Here is a 17,753-nt window from a genome sequence, read left to right on the forward strand (position 1 = left end):
AACAACTAGTTGTGATGCAAGGGGTCATATCAAGGTGTTGGCAAAGGAACATGAAAGAAGATGAGAGGCGTTCAGGGAAGGCTTCCCAGAGGAGGTGACACTTAGCCAGCCCTTGAATAGCACTAGACAGGAAGTCAGGGGACGTGGGTTCTTCTTTCCAGGTCGCTGCTCGGTCCCCACGTGACCTTGAGCCAATCTCTCCCGCCCCCTGGGCCCTCTTCTGTACCGTAACACTGTTGCGCATCCGCTCTGAACTTTTTGGGTCACAGCCTCCTTTGAGGATCTGCTGGAAAACAGAGAGAGCACTTCTTCCTCGAAAAATGCCCAGACACACCGGTTTGCCTATAACGGAGGAGTGGCTCAAGGTCCCCTGGAAACCACTTGCGGGCCCTTGGCTGAAACCCCAGAGCTCCACGATCCCCTTAGAGAGTCGTCAGCGCAGCCCTGGCCCCGCGCAGACAGAGCCGCCCTCGTCAGCCGGCAGCAGCTGCGAGCGCCTGGAACCGTTGCCCCCATCTGGAAGAGCCCATCAGGCACGGGGCCATCCTGCAGGAAGGAGCAGGGGCCCGGAGAGCCGCGGTCCCTCCAGCTGGCCAGGCAGCCCGAGCGCAGTTCTGGGAAAGGGCCTCGGGGCAGCCTGGCTCTGACCTCACCTAGTTTGTGTCCATCTGCCCTGGGGAGGCGGAGGAGCGTGGGCTGCTCCGGGCAGGCTCCCAAACAGGCCGCTGACCCCCGCCTGCCCCCCAGGCTGGAGTTCCCGGACGCGTCCTTCATCTTCCCAAATCTAAACACCCACGGGCCCTGGGTGGTCCCTCCCGCTCCCGGCGGCCAAAGCGTGTCCTCAGATGCATCCAGCCCCGTGGGGCGACCCGCAGGAGGAATGGGCCACCCCATTAACACTTGAGCTGCTGCCACCACCTCCCTCCCTTTCCATCCGACAACGTTCCCCCAGCGTTTATTGAGCACCTTTGGTTTACAGGCATGGGGGAATACCGCTGTGAGCAAGATGGGGGAGGGTCTGCCCTCTGAGAGCTACTTTCTAGTGGCTTGGAGACTTTTGTCCAAGGGCCTTGTCGCCTGGCCTTGACCCACCCCCTGGCTGGGAGGTGGGATGCTGGTTCCATCCCACTCGCCTGGAGCAGGTGGGTGCTTTGGAGAAATGGGCTCCAGGCTGGCAAACTGGGTATTGGCAGGAGAATTAAATCTGGGAGAGGGTCTGGGCACTGTTCGAAGCTGCTGTGTGACCCTGGCTTGTCTCTTACCCTCTCTGGGCCTCAGTCTTCCCACCTGTACCCATCAGATTCCATTATTCCATTCGGCCTTGCCAGGCACTCCCTGTCCCCCAAATAGTGGGGACGGAAGAGGAAGCTACCCCAGAATGCTTTACGATCTTTCTTTAGAGAGTCTCCGGTTCTTACTTATTCCTCCTGGCATTTATTGAGCACCTATTGTGTGCCAAACCCTGGACCAGGTGACTGGAAGGCGAAGGCAAAGGCGACTAAGATTCAAACAGGCGCCCCATAAACACCCCCCCCCCGACTCGCACCCTGTTTGGGGTCAGGGGCACCTCGGGGGCGCCCGGGCGGACCTCGCCGAGGATTTGGGGCGCCCCGGGACTCGCGTGTCAGCGCCGCCGGCGCTCGGGCCACGACGTGTCTCCTCCCCCTTCCTCCTCCTCCGTCCCCTCCCTCCTCCCTCCCACAACGCGGCCGCAGCCGCCGCTCCCACCCGCGGGATCCGGGCGTCCGGCCGCCGGCTCCTGCGTCCGTCGGTCTGCGGGGCGGTCTGGCGGGGCGCGGAGAGCCCGGCGCCCGGGCGCGCGGCGGCCGCAGGGCCGGGGAGGTGCGGAGCGCGGAGGCGGAGCGCGGCGGCCTCGCACTCCGGGGGGAGCCCGGGCGGCGGCGGTGCTAGGCGCGAGCCGGAGACGGAGGCAGAGCAGTGAGAGGCGGTGAGCGCGCGGGGCGCCCGGGGACCCCACCCCCGGCTCCTGCGGGGGACCCGCTTGCCGTTTGGGGGAGGTCCGGGCTGGGGAAGGGGGGCTGGGACCCCCAGGGCGGGAGACGGCGAGCGCCGCAGCTCCGGGCTGTGTCCCCTGGGCGACGCGACCCCCGAGGGGCCCTGGGCCGCGCCCGCAGCGCCGCGCACCCCGGCGCCTCCCCGCGCCTCCCCGCGCCTCCCCGCGCGCCCTGCATCCACCCGGCAGGGTGCGGGCCCGGAGGAAGGGGGCGCGCTGGGAGCCGCGGAGGGGGCGCTCGGGGCAGCGCGGCCCGGGAAACCGCTGCCCGAGCCCCGGCATTCCTCCGAGGCCTGCCCCCAGGGACCGCAAGCGGGGCGACCCCCTCGAGCCCCCTTGCTGCTCCCCCCCTTCGGTCCCCCATTGTTCTCCGCCGAAAGCTCTCCCGGGAAGGGGGGAGGGGGTGCTGCGCTCTCCTCTTAAAGGGCCCTCTCCCCTCCTTGTCTCCCGGCAGGTCGCGAGCACGAGTGGGGTGGGGCGTGCCCACGGGCCCCCGCCCCCCTCGTCCCCCAGCCCAGCTCGGGAGCCGCCGCCCCCGCCCGCGGCCTGGGGTGCGCGCCGCGCCCCTCCCCCACGTGTCTTCTGCGCGACCGCCCAGGCCTTCCAGGACGCGGTGGAGAGGGGCCCGGGGCCAGGGACGCCCCCTGGAGACCGCAGGAGCCGTCGGGGGGCGGGGCGGGGCGGGCCCGGGCCCGAGAGCAGCCGGGTAGGAGTGCGGCGCGGGCCCGGACGCAGCTGGGAGCGCAGCAGGCTGGGGCGCGGGCCTCCTGGGTGCCAGGCCCTGCGCAGCCGGAAGGAGGACCAGAGACCGCCCGGGAAAAGGGGGATCCGAGCGTAGGGGCGGCTGCCTCACTCCCCTACCTGGGCCGAGGGGACCGGGGGAGTCAGAGCAACGGGCCTCCCGTCCTAAGACTTGCTTTCCAGAAGAGCACCCTTTAACTGAGAGCGCCGGGGGACAGGGGCCCTTGGGACCCGGAGGGCCACCTCACATCCTCCACCTGGGCCTCAGGGCCTCCGCCAGGACTGGGAACTCGAAAGGGGGCCGGACAGTCCTCGCCGCCCCCTGGGGTGAGAGGAGGCGCCTGGCGACTCCCAGGCCCGGGAGGCGCTGCGCCCGGCTGCGGCGGGGTCTGGCCCCCGAGGCGGCCGCGGCCATGTCACGGCCCGGCCAGGGCGCGCTGGTGCCGGGCAGCGGGCTGGGCTTCCCGCCGCAGAACGTGGCCCGGGTGGTGGTGTGGGAGTGGCTGAACGAGCACAGCCGCTGGCGGCCCTACACCGCCACCGTGTGCCACCACATCGAGAGCGTGCTCAAGGAGGACGCCCGGGGGTCCGTGGTCCTGGGGCAGGTGGACGCCCAGCTGGTGCCCTACGTCATCGACCTGCAGTCCATGCACCAGTTTCGCCAGGACACAGGTGAGCACTTCCCGCCCGCCCTCGGGCCCCGGCCGTGCCGCCGCCGCCGCCGCCACCTTCTCAGGGAGGACGCAGGTGTCCCACCCGGCACCCCTGAGGAGGGAGCCTGGAACTGCAGGACGGCCATTCTGCCCATCCACACGCCCTCCCCCAGAAAGGCCACTGACTGTCTCGCCTCATCCAGTTGAAGGCTTGGATTCCAATCCAACCGCTCATATTAATCGTGGGGTCTTGGGCATGTCGGGTCAATCTCTGAGCCTCAGTTTCCCCATCTGCAAAATGAATGGATCATTTTCACAGCTGCGCTTACTGGTCGTAGAACCTGGAAGCGTGTTCGCCCTCAGTTATTGCGCTTCACTGAGATCCTCTCCTGGCTGAAGAGCTGGCGGTGTGGGGAGGTGCAGTGGGGCGCTGGTGTTGGCTGGTGTGGGGGGGTGGTGGTGGTGGTGGAGAGAATGATGGTGACCAAGGCTGGTGGTCGTATTGGAGGGTGGGGGGTGCTGGTGGTGATGATAATGGAGAGAACGGTGGTGGTGGCCGCCTCGGGGGCAGTACTGTCGTTTGACGGTGGTGGTGGTGGTGGCGAGGTGGTGCCATAGTGGACCCCTGGGAGGTGGCCGGGGCGGTGCGGGTGGCTATGTCGGTGGTAGTTTGTGGACGTGTTTGGTGGTGGTGGTGATTACGTTGGTGGTGTGATGGGATGGCAAGAGGGAGAATAAGATGTTGGCGCAGCCTTGGCGGTTGTGTGATGTGGGTGGCGGTGCCGCGGGTGGGTGCTGCTGGGTGGTAGGGACGGTTGTGTTGGGTGTGGCAGTGATGCTGTCGGGGTGTGGTGGTGGGAATGGCGGTGGCACCGGCTGGTGGGAGTGACGACGGAGGAGGATGTTGGCACCCTCGTGGCGGTTGGGTGTGAGAGGTAGCAGTCCTGACGGTCGGTGTTGCTCGGGGGTGTTGGGGGGCATCGGGCGCAGTAGGACGGTGTTGGTGGCTGCGTTGGTGGCGATGTGAAGGTCGCGGTGGGGATCCGGATATGAGGTCCCACTCTCAGCATTTTCTTCTGCAGAGATTTGCCATCGTGCTGAGTAGCTGTTGGCCAGTGGTTTCCGTAACGCGCTTGGTGGGCAGTGGGGGGTGGCGAGGACCTGCCTCGGGGAAGCTGCCAAAGACGCCCTGGCACGTGTGGCCCCAAGGCCCAGCTGATGGAGGTTTGGGCAAGTTCCTTTGAAGCCCTGGACGAAAGAACTGCATGTCACGGCCTGGGGAACAGTAGGACGGCAGAGCTGTGCTATCCAGTACAGTAGCCACTGGCTGCCTGTGTGTATTTACATTTAAGTTAATTAAATTATATAAAAGGTAAAATTCATTTCCTCAGTCCCGTTAGCCTCATTTCACGTGCTCAGTAGCCACAGGTTTCTCAAGGTGACCGTATCAGATGGCACAGATGTCGGCCGTTTCCCTCATTGTGGAAAGTTCCGCTGGGCAGCGCCACTCTAGAACGTCACTGGCTACCCACAGGGTGTTCAGCAAGTCTGGACACACGGCGAATTCTTACCAAGTGGGCTACTGGTGTTGCATTCCAGAATGTCTAGGTTTCCACAACTCCAGGCGCAGACTGTGCTCACTGGCAGTGCCAACCATTCGTGCCTCCCATCATGCAATCATTTATTGAGCACCTGCTGCACGTCAGACCCTGTGCTACGCTCTACGAGACACCAGGGAGCACGACAGCCTGGGTTCTTAGCCCCACAGTGGTCCCAGTGCAGTCCGGAAGACACACACCGTAATCACACAGTTCATCGTTTTAGAAGTTCCACAAAGGAGACTCACAGCAGCTCTGAGCGCAGGCAATAAGCCTCGTCTAGGGGCGGCCAGGGAAGACTAATCTGAGGAAGTGATAGCTGAACTGTGATCAGAGTGATTGGGCGGCGCAGTGTTCCGTGCAGAGGGGATAGCCAGTGCAAAGGCCCTGAGGTGGAAGAGAGCAGGGTACAGCCACGGCCCCCATGTTTGCAGAAGACGGTGCACCAAGAGGGTGGAGCGGGGCCCGAGCACACAGGCCCGGTCCGTCCTGAGAATGGGGGAGTCACTGCCGAGTCTTTGCACCTAGAGGAGCAGCTAATGCCCCGATGGAGAAGTGAGGAGCAGTCAGGCCGGGCGTCCCTGCCCATCCTCCCGGGCGTGTTCTGGAACCTTCTCTGGCAGAGGGCGGGGGTCTGAGGGCAGAAGGGGGGTGGTTTTCTCCTTGGTGGGGTGATTTGGCATTCTGCAGGTCCAGGGCTGATGCTGGGGTGTAGAGGTTTTGCAGGGCCTGGCTTTGGGGTGGGGAGCCTTGGAAGTAGGGACAGCACCTCCCCCAGGGCTGCCAAGTTGGCAATTTTGCCTTTGGTCCCCCTCGTCTTTCAGGGCCCCGCTGCTATCCCAACACCCCCACCTCGCTTCCTGGCTCCCCGGACGCCAAAACCCTCCGCTCTCCCTCCAGCAGCCCCCTGCTTCGAGGGCCCCCATTGCACGGTGGAGCTTCGCTAGATCCCTGGGAGGTCAGCTTCTATCACCTCCTCCCACCCCCTTCCTGGAACTGTTCGCTCCACACCTGCCCCTCGTTTGCCGGAAAAGGGAAAAAAACACTCATCCCTCAATAGGCTCCTGGGAGCCGGCCAAGGCCCCCCAGGGAGGGAGGGAGGCCTGGAAACCTGTTCGGGCTGGTGGGGGACCTGGGATGCCTGGAAATCTGCTGGAGGAAGGGACACGGTGTCTCCCCCCAGACACATATAGTTTTGCTCCCACTTCAGCCAGGAGGAAAAAAAAATACCAAGAAAGGACATTTTTGTCCTCACAATTAGTGTCCAGGAAAGAGCATGGACCAACGAGCAGGAGACCTAAGTGCCAGGCCCTGCTCTGCTGCTGACCCACTATGTGACCTTAGGCAAATGTCTACAGCTCTCCAGACCTCCGTTTCCACTGCTATAAACTGGGCAAGAGCAGGGGCTTCCCTAACACTGGCTAGGCACCCACTTGGACCCAGCAGGTGCTCAACGAGGGGAATGGAATGTTCAGAGACCCTAGATCTTCAAAAGGTCATGGTCCCCATGCACACACACTGAAAACAACATAAAGTTGTAAAACACAAAACTCGTGTGTATGTGCCAAAATGAACACAGCATCAGTGTAGATTTTCTAACTGTAAGATTCTCATTACGTTTACTGAAGCTGAATTTTAATTTGCAGGAAGCGGTCAGAGTGTGCCCAGCTTTTGCTAGTGCCCTAACATAGGAGCCAGGAGATCTCCGATAGGGCCAGAAAGTTAGTATTCTAGGCTTTCCAGACCATCCAGGCCTGAGGCGACTATTCAGCTCTGCCAGTGTAGCATGAAAGCAGCGGGTAGAAAACATGCAAACGAAGGAGCTTGGTTCTGTTACAGTAACAGTAGTTATGGATGCTGAAATTTGAATTTCATGTAAGTTTCACGTCATGGAATCCTCTTTTAGTTTTTTTCCCCCACCATTTAAAATGTCAAGCCCATTCTTAGCTCAGGGGCCGTCCTCAAACAGTGGGTGAAGGGATCTGGCCCGCCCCCGGGCCCCAGCTCCCCGACCCCTGCCCTAACCTGGCCTGGGTCTGTCCCGTGGGACACATATGGAGGCGCCGCCCTGCACACGAGCACCCGCCTGCGTGGGAGCTGGCTGCGGACGAATGTCCTGTGGTGCGGCCAGCGCAGGACAGCCCAGGTGTCAGGCTCCAGCCAGCGGGGAGCGTCCCCGGCCCCGCCCCGTGGGGACTACTGTTTGTTCAGCCACTGCCCCCTCACCTTTCCCCCGCCGCTGGGTTGTTTTCACTGCCCCCTGCGGGGGTGGGGGGCCCTTTTGAAGCTCTGCCGGTCTGGGCTGGAAACCGGAGCCCTCCCGCGAGGAGGGAGGACCGCCGTGACCCCAGGCCACGGGAGGGTGGCCAAGAAGCCCTGATGGCTGCATCCCCAGACGGGGGCGAGGGGCGAGGCGGCAGCGCGCCCCGGGCTCTGCGAGCCGCGTTCTGCTGTCATGTGGGGGCTCTGCTGGCCGGGCCGCCTGCGGCCCCCCCAAAGCGTTCCTCATCTTGCTCTGCCCCGAGCTGTGCCTACAGCGGGTGAGCCAAGGTTGCCTCCAACGGGAAGCCCCGGGAGGCGCGGCGGCTGGGGGCCCAGGGGCCCTGGGGAACTGAGCTCCCCGCCAGCTGCGAGGGCACGGTGTGGGGACTGCGGGAGGCCACGGGCTCCCCTGCGGTCATCCCCTCCCACTGCCGGTTAGGGCAGGGGTCTCCAAGGGCCTCTGCCCGGAGCCTGGATTTTTCCCTCCAGTCCACACAGCGGGACGGAGTTGTGACTCAGACCCTTCCCAGGCGCCCTCCAGGGTCCTGCCCACCCTCACTCAGCTGGGGCAGAGCGGAGGGGACCTTTCTGACCGTCATTCTCCTCTCCTGCTGCTGCTGGGAGGACTCAGGGCAGCACCTGCCCGTTTCACGGATGGGACAGCGGAGGCCGGGGACATCCACAAACGCTGCGCCCTAAGCTCCAGGGTGGCCGTGCCTGGCGTTCCCGAGCTTCGGGCTGGAGGGTCAGGTAGCGCCAATTTTGGCATCCTTCCCCTGGATGGTGCCGTGGCACCTGCCCTTAGGGAAGACGGTGTCAGGGGCCACACTCTGGCCATCAGAGGCTGGGTGGGGCCACCCAGCAGGGTGGAGCAGCCTCAGCTACCACCAGGAAAAGCACCTGCAGAATTTAAATTCCTAGGTCCTTGTACAGACGGAGAGGCCAAGGCCCAGAGAGGGTGAGTGATTTGTCCAAGGTCACACAGCCAATCCATGTCGAGCTAGAACAAGAAGCCAGGCCTTTGCAAGCTTGGGCCTCAGGGATGGAGGAAAAGGTGACATTGGATGCCGGGGCAGAGAGAGTCCCTCTCCCCCCCCTCCCTTGTGAGTTCTAGTGGGGCCTGTTGTCATGGCCTGTACCAAGGCGGGGACAGCCCCGCGACGGCCCGGGGACACCCCGGGAGGGCCTCCAGGGTTACAGGAAATGCCCTTGGGACCCTCTCCCAGCTAGTCTGAGGCCCCTCGGGCTGGGCTTGGAGCCAGGGGCAAGAAGGCCGGGGTGTGGGGGGCAGGGCGGGGCCCAGCTGCCCCGCAGCAGGTGTCTCCTCGCGGCCCCCGCCCCACTGCCCACAGCCCCAGAACCGCAGACTTGTGCTTGCGGCCTCCGGCTGCTCGTCTGCCTCCGGCTTGTGACGGTCAGGTTTATTTGACAGTCAGCGGTGCCTGTTCAGTAGCAGGCTGGGCCCCGGGGACTCAGGAGAAGGACGCCAAGACCCCTGCCAAATCCGACTCCAGAGCGTCCGGGGGACAAAAGCCTCCACGCGTCCTGGGGATAGCTGTTGAACCGCCTTGGACTGGCGAGGCCAGCGGACGTGGATCCGACCTCCAGCTTGGCCCCTCGCCCTCGTGCGGCCATGGCCAGCTCCTTCGGCCCTCCCAGCCTTGATTTCCTCATCTGTGAAATGGCCGTAAGCACAGGCCCTACCCGAGAGGGCCGCTGTGAGAATTAAACAAGGCAGTGTAGGAAAAGGCAGGGAGAGTACTGCTTAGCACCCAGGAAGCAGAATTGCTCAAACAGGAAGCGGACTCCTCTGCGTCCCAGGAGAGGGGCAGGTTGCCTCCAGCCAGGCGATGGAGACGGTGCGTGCTCAGGGGCCCTGAGAGGGAGGGCTTCCTGGAGGAGGAGGCCTCCAAGAGTCTGCGTGGTTTAGGTAAACAGAACCACGGGAGGAGCGCTTCCAGGCGGAGGGAGCAGCATGAGCAGTCCTGGAGGAGACTCGGGCCTGGGGGGGGCGGAGGCGGGTGGCTGGTGGCCGGTGCGTTGGGAGAGAGGAAGGCTGGGAGGAGCGGGGGAGGCCTCTTGGGACCCGCCGGGGCCTGGCAGGGCTGCCAGCTGCTGCCCTTTAGCGGCCAGGCCCGGGGGACCCGGAGCGACCCTGCGGGACCAGCCTCGTTAATCACGGGTCCTGGGAGACCCCCGGCGCCGGAGCAGGGAGACGAGGGCTGGCCCCGGCGCTGCTCGCCCGCCGGCCTGGGCCTGCCCGCACTGCCGCGTTTGCACGGGGGGGGGAGACCCAGTGCCCCGGGCCGAGTCACCCGCCCAGGCCCGCAGGAGCCCCCAGCACCCTGGAGAGCGCCGCGGGCCGCCGCGGGGCGGGGAGGAGCCCGCCGGAGCCCTCCCGGGGGCCCTTGCCCTCCTCCCGCCTGCCCCTCCCGGCTTTCCTGCCCCCTCCCGGCCCCCTGCCTTCCCAGGGGAGCTGTGGAGCCTGACCTGGAGACGAGGGAGGTGACGGCAGCTGTGGCGGGGAGGTGTGGGCTGGGGGGGGGAGGCGTTGGGAAGGTGAAGGGAGGGCGTCTAGAGCTGCGGCCGGGGGGGGGGGGGGGAACACGGGGGCCAGGACGAGGGGGGGGCAGGGGGGGTGATGGGCCGTGCATGGAAGTCTTAAAGGCAGGGGGTGGAGCGGGGAGCGCGCAGGGGGCCTGGGTGGGGGCAGGAGGGGAAGTGGTGAGGCTGCGGTGGAGAAGGTGGAAAACAAGCGAGGGGGATGAGGAAGGTTGAACGGGGGAGGCGATAGGGGTGGCGATAAGGACGGGGATGGGACGGGGCCTCGGTGGGAGGGCACTGGGGGCGGTGATGGGGAGGAGGCGGGGCTGTGACAGGAGCGGTGGAGAAGGTGAGGGGGAGGCGGGGGCCATCGCGGGAGGTGATAGAGGAGGTGACGGGAGGGGGAGGGGCCGCGGAGGGGGTCACGGGGGAGGGAACGGGCCAGGACTGGTCACGGGGGCCGCCCCTTCTGGCAGTGGGTCCCCGACTCCCTCCCCGGGTGCCGTTCCCAGGGTGTGGGCCACACCCAGGACCGCCCAGGCCTCCCCTTCGTCCCACCTGTGGCTCCCGGGCCACCCCCTCCCACCCAGCTCCTGCGTCGCACCCAGGGGCGGCCTCTCCCAGGACGGCCTCCAGAGCCCGGGACATCCGCCAGGGACGTGGGCCCCCCACCCGGCCGTGGCCACGTCAGGGAGCTTTGTTGGTGAGGGGCCGGTCTCACCGTTTCCTTCCCAGCACCTTGCTGAGAATCCTGGGGTGCGGGAGGGAGCGCTGGCTCGTGACTTCGGGGAAACCACGCTCCTTCCCCGAGGCTCCGTTTCCTCACCTGTCAGGTGGACCCAACCACAGCCCGCGGCTGCTCGACCTGCAGGGACGTAACGAGTGCAGGACAGTGAGCCCGGCACTGTCCCGGGAGCTGCTCTTCTGGGGGGGGAGAGGGACCTGGTACGGGAGGCCCCGAGGAGTCCCAGGCCGGGCACCGGGTCCCCGGCCCTGCGTGGCCGCACCCTGGCTCAGCTTCCCTGGCACGGAGCCTCTGGAGCCGCTCCAGGCTGCTGCCTCCACCTGCCGGGGCAGCAGTGGCAGGCCGGTGACAGGGTGCGGGAGGATCCTGGCACGGGGCCTGGTGCTGAACGAATGCAGAACAAAGGACGAGGCAATCAAAGGAGGCAGCGCCCAGCGGCCGGGCCAGTCCTGCCAGCAGCCGCGGCACGGCCACCTCCCCTCCCGATGACAGGCTGCGCCCCCACCGCCGAGCCTTTGTCCCCTCTCCCTCCGGCCGCGAGCAGAGCTAGAGTTTGCCTGAAACCCACCATCCCAGGGTCCTCCCCAGGGTGGGACTAAGCATCGCCCTCCCACCCAGCTCCCTCCGTTCCAGGAATCCCAGGCTCGCTCGTGCTGCGCCACTCACCTGGGACTGCGGAAGTGGGAGTCAGGGGGCTCGGGTTCAAGCTCGGTCTCATTTGCTAAGTGTCCTTGACCAAATCCCTCCTCTCCTGGCTCAGTTTCCCCATCGAGAACTGTGCGAAGCAGCAGAGCGATCAGAGCTCTGTCTTGTTCTCCAGCACCTGGTACACTGTAGGTGCTCAGTAAACACTTGGCAAAGGCGTGAATGAGTGGCCCCGACTCAGCCTCTGCGGTTGCCAAGGAGATGTGTGAATCCTTTGTGGCCACGTCTTTGGATATTTGGGGATTTTTGAAATCTGCACTGGTACGTGAATCCACCCCGCTTTCTAAATGTTGATTGCGATTTTTTCTGTAAATACAATGGGAACCAACCCACGTGCAGCTGGGAACGCCCACCTCGCCGTCGGCAGTGTTCGGTGAGGCTCACTCACCTGTACTGGGTCCTTCTTCCATTCATTCGGCTGCATTTTCCAAGCACCTACCTACCCGTGCTCCTGGCTGTGGGGGACGCTAAGGTGGCTGGAAACCAGCCCAGCTTTGGAGGGGCTCGCAGGCTGGAGGCAGCACGGGCACCTCCACACCGACGGAGCCATGTGCTTTAGCGGGGTACGCAGGTGCCAGGGGCTGTGGAAGCACCAAGGCGGGAGGGAGTCTCCTGAGAAGGGCAGGGAAGACTCCACGAAGACAGCTGAGCTGGGAAGATGGAGTAGGAGTGCAGCAGGGAGGGAAACGGAGGAGGTGGGTGAAAGGGCGTTGCACACGGAAGGAAGGACACGTGCAAATCCAGAGAGGCATAACCATGCGCCTTGTGTTCAGAGAAGGACGAAAAGTTTGCCGCGGCTGGAGCATGAGGCCTTGCAGACAGCTTGTGATGGGCCCTGAAGGCTGAATGAACATCAGACTGATTCCTAAGGTCCCTAGGGAGCTATTGACGGGTGTTGAGCAGGGACGTGACGTGGTCAGATTTGGGTTCGTGAAAGTGCCCTCTGGCTACCGCGTGGAGAACGTACTACAGGGGCAAAGGGTGGAAGTCGGGATTGCAGCAAAGAGTTTGTGGCTACAGCCCAGGCAAGCGATAATGGTGGCTTGGACCAAAGTGGAGACAGAGGAAGGAGAGAATATTCAAATCCAGGCTGGGTGCAACCCTGGCTCTGCCCCTCGGCAGCTGTGTCACCTGTCGGCGCCGTGGCACTCGTGCAAGGCAGGGCTGATGAAATGGTACCCGCCCACGTGAGAGCTGGCACCCGCGCAGCCCTTAGAACAGTGCCTGGCACATAGTAGGCCCTCAGTGGGTACCTGCTGTTGCGTCCGTGTCACGGAGGAGGAAGGAGGGGCGCAGGGGGCCGAGCTGCTTGCCCAAGGCCACGCGGGGCTCCGGGCGGCAGAGGGCTGCGTGTCCCTCCGTGGGCCACTCTCGGTGGTGGGGCTGTGCCAGGGCACCTGAGCCCTGACCCCGAATGTGCGGGAGGCGGGGGGCCGGCCACAGCGCTGGAGCGCACCCCAGGCGGCCGGGCAGGCTGCAGGCCGAGCCCTCCCCCCGCCCCGCCGGGGCTGCCGCAGCCGCTGGGAACTTGGACCAGCCTCAGACACGCAGAAACCGCTAATGGGCCGCAGCTTAGCCTGACGAGTCTCCGGGGAGAGTTGGGATGGAAACAGAACACTGCGGGATTATTGATCGCCGGGCGGGAGGGCACCCCGGGGCCACAGGCCGCAGTCGGCGCCCCGGACCCACCACTGTCCCCCGGCCGACTTCCACACACCCTCAGAGAGCCTCAGTTTCCCCTTCTGCCAAACAGGGCTAGCAGGAGTGCAGCCCCCAGTGCGGGGGGAGGGTCCAGGGAGCCCTTCGTGCCCAGCCACAGCGGAAGCACTTGCTGCATCCGAATCGTCCCCGTCCCCACTGTCGTCTCTGCAGAGGGGGCCGCCCCGCCGTTCAGACAGTCGGCCCGGAGGGGCCAAGAGAGGGGGCGGCTCTTCCGGGAAGGGACAGCAGTCTGGGGCTCGGACCTCGGCCGTGTGGCCTGCTCGCTGCGTGACCTCCGTGCCTCGGTTTCCTCCTCCAGAGCGGGGGCCCTCGAGAAAAGGAAACAGGCCTGGGCTCGGCCACCTGCTTGCAGGAAACTGGGGCCTGTCCCTGCGCCGCCCTGTGCCGTCCCCTCACCTCTGTGTCGGGGTAATAATAACCCTAACCTCGTCGGGCTGGTGTGAGGATGCAACGAGTTGACGTGAGCCTGGCGGCGCAAGTGTGTTCTCTAAGCGCTCGTTAGGGCTTCCGGTGTTGGTGGAGGACTGGGTGAAAGTGCTCCCTGGGGCATCCAGTGGGTGCTCAATTCATGCTCCCCCCCTCCCCTGCACAGGCCCCGCCTGCAACGGGACTCCCCTCCCACCTGACAGGATGTCCCATGACAGCCTCCCACGGCCCCCTTTCCCGTCAGGTCCGGGTGCCCCTGGCTGAGGTCACTTCCCTCCGGGTAGCCACCCCCGCCGGGAGGGCTGCCCTGCCGGGCCGGAGGCAGAACGGACCTCAAGACCCCAGCCCAGGGAGGCGCCCTTTGGAGGCGGAGGGGGAGGCAGGGGGTCTCAGAGCCCTCGCCCCCCTCCAGGGAGGGGTTAGCATCCTACAGCCGTGAGTCGGGGGCTGAGACACACGCCCCCCACCCCACCTACAGGCAGGGGGCTCAGATCAGAACTTGGTTCTCAGGACAGAAACTTGTCACAGCTAAACACCGAGAGCAAAGCCGAGGTAATGAGTTTCTTGTCCCTGGAGGCATCCTAGGCTGCGAGACCACTTGGCTGAATTGAACCAAGCGGTATTCCTCTCGTCTGCCCCTAGATGTCACCTCTTGGGCCTCAGTTTCCTGCTCTGTAAAATGGGAATAATCCCGGCACCTCCCTGGGAGGGTAAAATGAGTTAGTGCAAGGAAAGTGCTGGGCACGGCGTCGGGCACATAGTAGGTGCTCAGTGCGTGCCGGCTCCACGGTCCTGCTCTGTTCTGCCTCCCGGCTCTTCACTGTGTCTTGGCCTCGCTGATCCTCCGTGGCTGACCTGGCCTCTCTGGCTCTAGGCTGTCATTTCTTTGTGTCCCTCCAAGTCCGTCCAGCTCAGGGTCTCTCTCCCTGCCTCTGCCCCGGGCACGAAGTGGTCACTGGCTACAGCTGACCACGGCCACCCCCACGCCCAGTCTCAGGGGGCCCAGCTCCTCCAGTCTTCCAGCTGGCGTTTAGCCAAAGCCCCTTTCCACTCAGCTCAGCTGGAACAAGACTGGAATTTTTCAGCCAAACATTCTTAGGAAATTGAGGGAGGGGGAAAAAGAAACAAAAGCAGACACACAAAAACAATCACAAGGCCAGAAATGGATGCGTGCTTGTCACTGGGCCCCTATTGCCGTGGGGACTGAGACCCCCGGGGCCAGCGCAGCTGGGTGCCCTGGAGGCTGGGGTGGGGGGGGGTGGCCTGCTCCGGGACATGGAGCAGCCTGCCTCTCAGGCTGAGGAGCCTCCAGGCCTGTCTTAGAGACCCATTGTTCCCGCAAATATCTAGGCCAAGGCCACTGGGGAGGAAAGGGAGCGTTTCCACGGCTCGCCTGGAAATCTCAAGGTCGTAGCCCAGGCAGGTCCCCGGAACCAGCTGGCCCCCGTCGGTCTGGTGCATGGCCAGTGTGGGCCCGAGAGGTGGACGGACGGGCAGGCCGGCAGCAGAGGTACCGCAGGGTGCTCGGCCCAGCAGGGGGGACAGCAGCTGCCCTAATTACTCCAGCTCTCCAGGTTCCAATCTCACTTCAAAAGGACTCCAGGGACACAGCCTTTAATAACTACCAGCAAACAGGCAGGAAAATCAATGCCTGTGAATAGAGCCCTGGAGAGAGGGCTGCTGGGCCGGCTGGCCCTGACCTGGCCAGGAGGAGCTCCCAGAGTCCTTTGCTACAGAACCGGCCAATGCTGACCTTTGGAAACCACGCCTCCCTCCTTAACAATCCCACCCGGGGACCCCATCACATTTGAGTACCCCTACCCGCCATGTGGTTGCTCCTACTTCAGGCTCCACTCCCTCTCCATCCAGACTAACCCCTCCTCTTTCCCACTCCCTCAGAGCCCTAATGTGTGCCAAGGAGGATGGCCATTTCCCCTGCAGGTGCTGGGTAATATAGATGAGGATCTGACCTGGTCCTTGTCGCCCCAGAAGTCAGAGATCCATGAGGGAGATGAAGAACAAAGCCAGATAATTTAAGTACAGTTCAAGCATAGACATGCAATAAAAAGCTGTGTATACCAGCTACTGCAATTGAGAAGAGAAGTGCTTCCTGGAGGAAAGGGGTATGAGAAGGGTTTTGATGGATGAATAAGAGTTTGTCAAGTGAACCAGAGCTGGGGCAGGGGGAAATGAACCAGCCCCAGTGAATGTGGGTAGTAACGTTTGCAGTAAAAACAGCTATCCGAGCTGGCGGTCACTGAATGCTTTCTTTATCATTTTTTAATTTTTTGAATATTTAAAAAAATTTTAACCACTTTATTTCAAATTCATTCGAGTGCTTTCTGTGTGCCAAGTCCTCTGCTAAGCACCTTTGACAACAGGCATTGTTTTATTTAGTCCCACCCGAATCCTGTGGGCGTAGATCTTCATATCCCCGTTTCACAGATGAGGACACTGAGGCTCTGTGTGGACCCAGAATTTGCCTACGGCCTGTGAGACGCCTCCGCTGTCTCTCTCAGCCACTTCACTCTGCACCTCCCACCCCTGGCCCTCCCTGCCCTGCTCAGGACTTGGCACATGGAGGTTGTGAAGCCCCCCTCTGTCTAATCCCCTCTCCCGCCTGCCCTGGAAGAAGCAGTATCGGCCAGGAAGAAAATCAATCTGCACGCCCTCAATTAAAATGATAAATCAGGTGTCCCAGTGACGCGCCCCAGCGCCTGGAGGGGGCTTTCTTGTGACCGGCTGGGCTGGCACGTTCTACGTGCCCAGGGGCCCGCCACCAGCCCTCCCTCGCCCTCAGCCGCCGCAGCCCCGCGCCTCGATGTCCCCAGCTCTCCGGGTCTGGGCAGGGAGTGGCCCATAACCCTGGGGACTCAAGCACAGAAGAGGACAGGAGAAGAGCTCTTTCTGCCCTAGCTGGGGAGACAAACGAAGGCTAATCAGACTCTGTTGTCGGGAGGGGTTCTCAGGAAGGACGTGCTTGGTCCCCACCCAGCTGGCTGCAGGTGCCCAGGCCAGTGCCCTGGGGAAGCAGGTACCATTTCACGATGGAGACCACCTCCTGTGTGAGGACCTACTGTGTGCCAGGCCCTAGGCTAGGGCCGGGGACACAGCCGTGACCAAGGCAGACAAGGCCCCTGTCCTCGTGTGCTGACATCCTAGGGGGAGGAGCCAGAAGAAGAGCACGCGGTTTAGGACATTGAGTCAGGCAATGCTAAGCGCCACGGAGAGAGATAAAGCAAGGCAAGAGGACGGCAGCTGAAGGGCAGTCATTTTCCAAGGGTGGTTTGGGAAGGTCTTTCCAAAGAGGTGACGTTAGAACAGAGACCTGAAAGCACAAGGGGAGGCAGCGCTGCCAGCCCCCAGGAGGGGGAACAGCAGGTGCAAAGGCCCTGAGGCTGGACAGTGCTTGGATGTTGGAGGAACAGCAAGGAGGTCAGGGTGGCTGGAGTGGAGCGAGGGGCAGGAGCGATCGGTCAAGAGTCAGAGGGGGAGGGCGGGGCCGGACAGTGTGGGGCTTGGTGATTATTACTCCCCGGAGCAGGGAGCCACGGAGACCCCGCAGCAGGGGGGCGTGATGTGACTTGCACTGGACAGGATCCCTGTGGCTGCCGTGTGGGGAACAGGCTGCGGAGGGCAAGGGCGGAAGCGGAGAGCAGCTTGGGGCTCTGGCAATGGTCTGGGCAGTGGAGTGGGGAGAAGCGGGCCATCGCGGGCGCGCTGGGAGGTGGACATGGCCGGGGTTACGGACAGATGGGATGTGAGGCGTGAGGTGAGAAGTCAGGGGGAGGCCAAGGGACGGGGGTTTAGGGCCCGTGCTCTGGGAGGGATGGGGCCGCCAGTAGCTGTGATGGGTGGGGCTGTGGGAGGGGCAGTTGGGGCTGCGGGGAGACGAGTGCTGCACCTGCTGGCCTCCACGGCGGTGTCGAGGCAGCGGGATGGCGAGAGGAAAGGGCTGGAGATGGCAGATTTTGGCATCATCAGACTAGAGACAGTGTTTATCTCGACTGGTCCTCACAACCCCACGAGGAAGTTCTGCTCAGGCCCCTTTAGAGAGGAGGAAACCGAGTCTCAGAGATGTCAAGTCACCCGCCGCCCAGTGGTCAAGAGCTGGGAAGTGGGGGAATCCGGCTCGGAACGAGGTCTGCCAGCCTCCCGTCCTGCGACCCAATCAGGACCCTGTGCTCACTGACTCCTCCCCGCAGCCTTGTACCAGAGGGGAGGGCTGAGCGAGGGGTTAGCGTCACCCCCCTGTGCCGGATGGGGGCACGCAGGCTTAAGGGACTTGCCCACAGCCAAGGAGCAGTGGAGTGCACAGCCTTCCCGCAGGTGAGCCAGAGGAG

The 17,753-nt window shown here is 63.7% G+C and overlaps 1 protein-coding gene across 1 annotated transcript in view; it reads left to right on the forward strand.

The window, feature by feature from the left end:
* Positions 1 to 1,760: 1,760 nt before the first annotated feature.
* The window catches only part of DTX1 (deltex E3 ubiquitin ligase 1), a 33,720-nt gene continuing 17,727 nt past the window's right edge, over positions 1,761 to 17,753 (forward strand). The window contains exons 1-2 of the mRNA XM_058281389.2: positions 1,761 to 1,948; positions 2,469 to 3,427. Of these exons, the coding sequence (XP_058137372.1) occupies positions 3,169 to 3,427 (259 nt within the window). The 5' untranslated portion in view covers positions 1,761 to 1,948; positions 2,469 to 3,168. The remainder of the gene's footprint in view (positions 1,949 to 2,468; positions 3,428 to 17,753) is intronic.

This window comes from Dasypus novemcinctus, chromosome 19 (genome assembly GCF_030445035.2).
Source record: "Dasypus novemcinctus isolate mDasNov1 chromosome 19, mDasNov1.1.hap2, whole genome shotgun sequence".
NCBI classification, from domain to species: domain Eukaryota; kingdom Metazoa; phylum Chordata; class Mammalia; order Cingulata; family Dasypodidae; genus Dasypus; species Dasypus novemcinctus.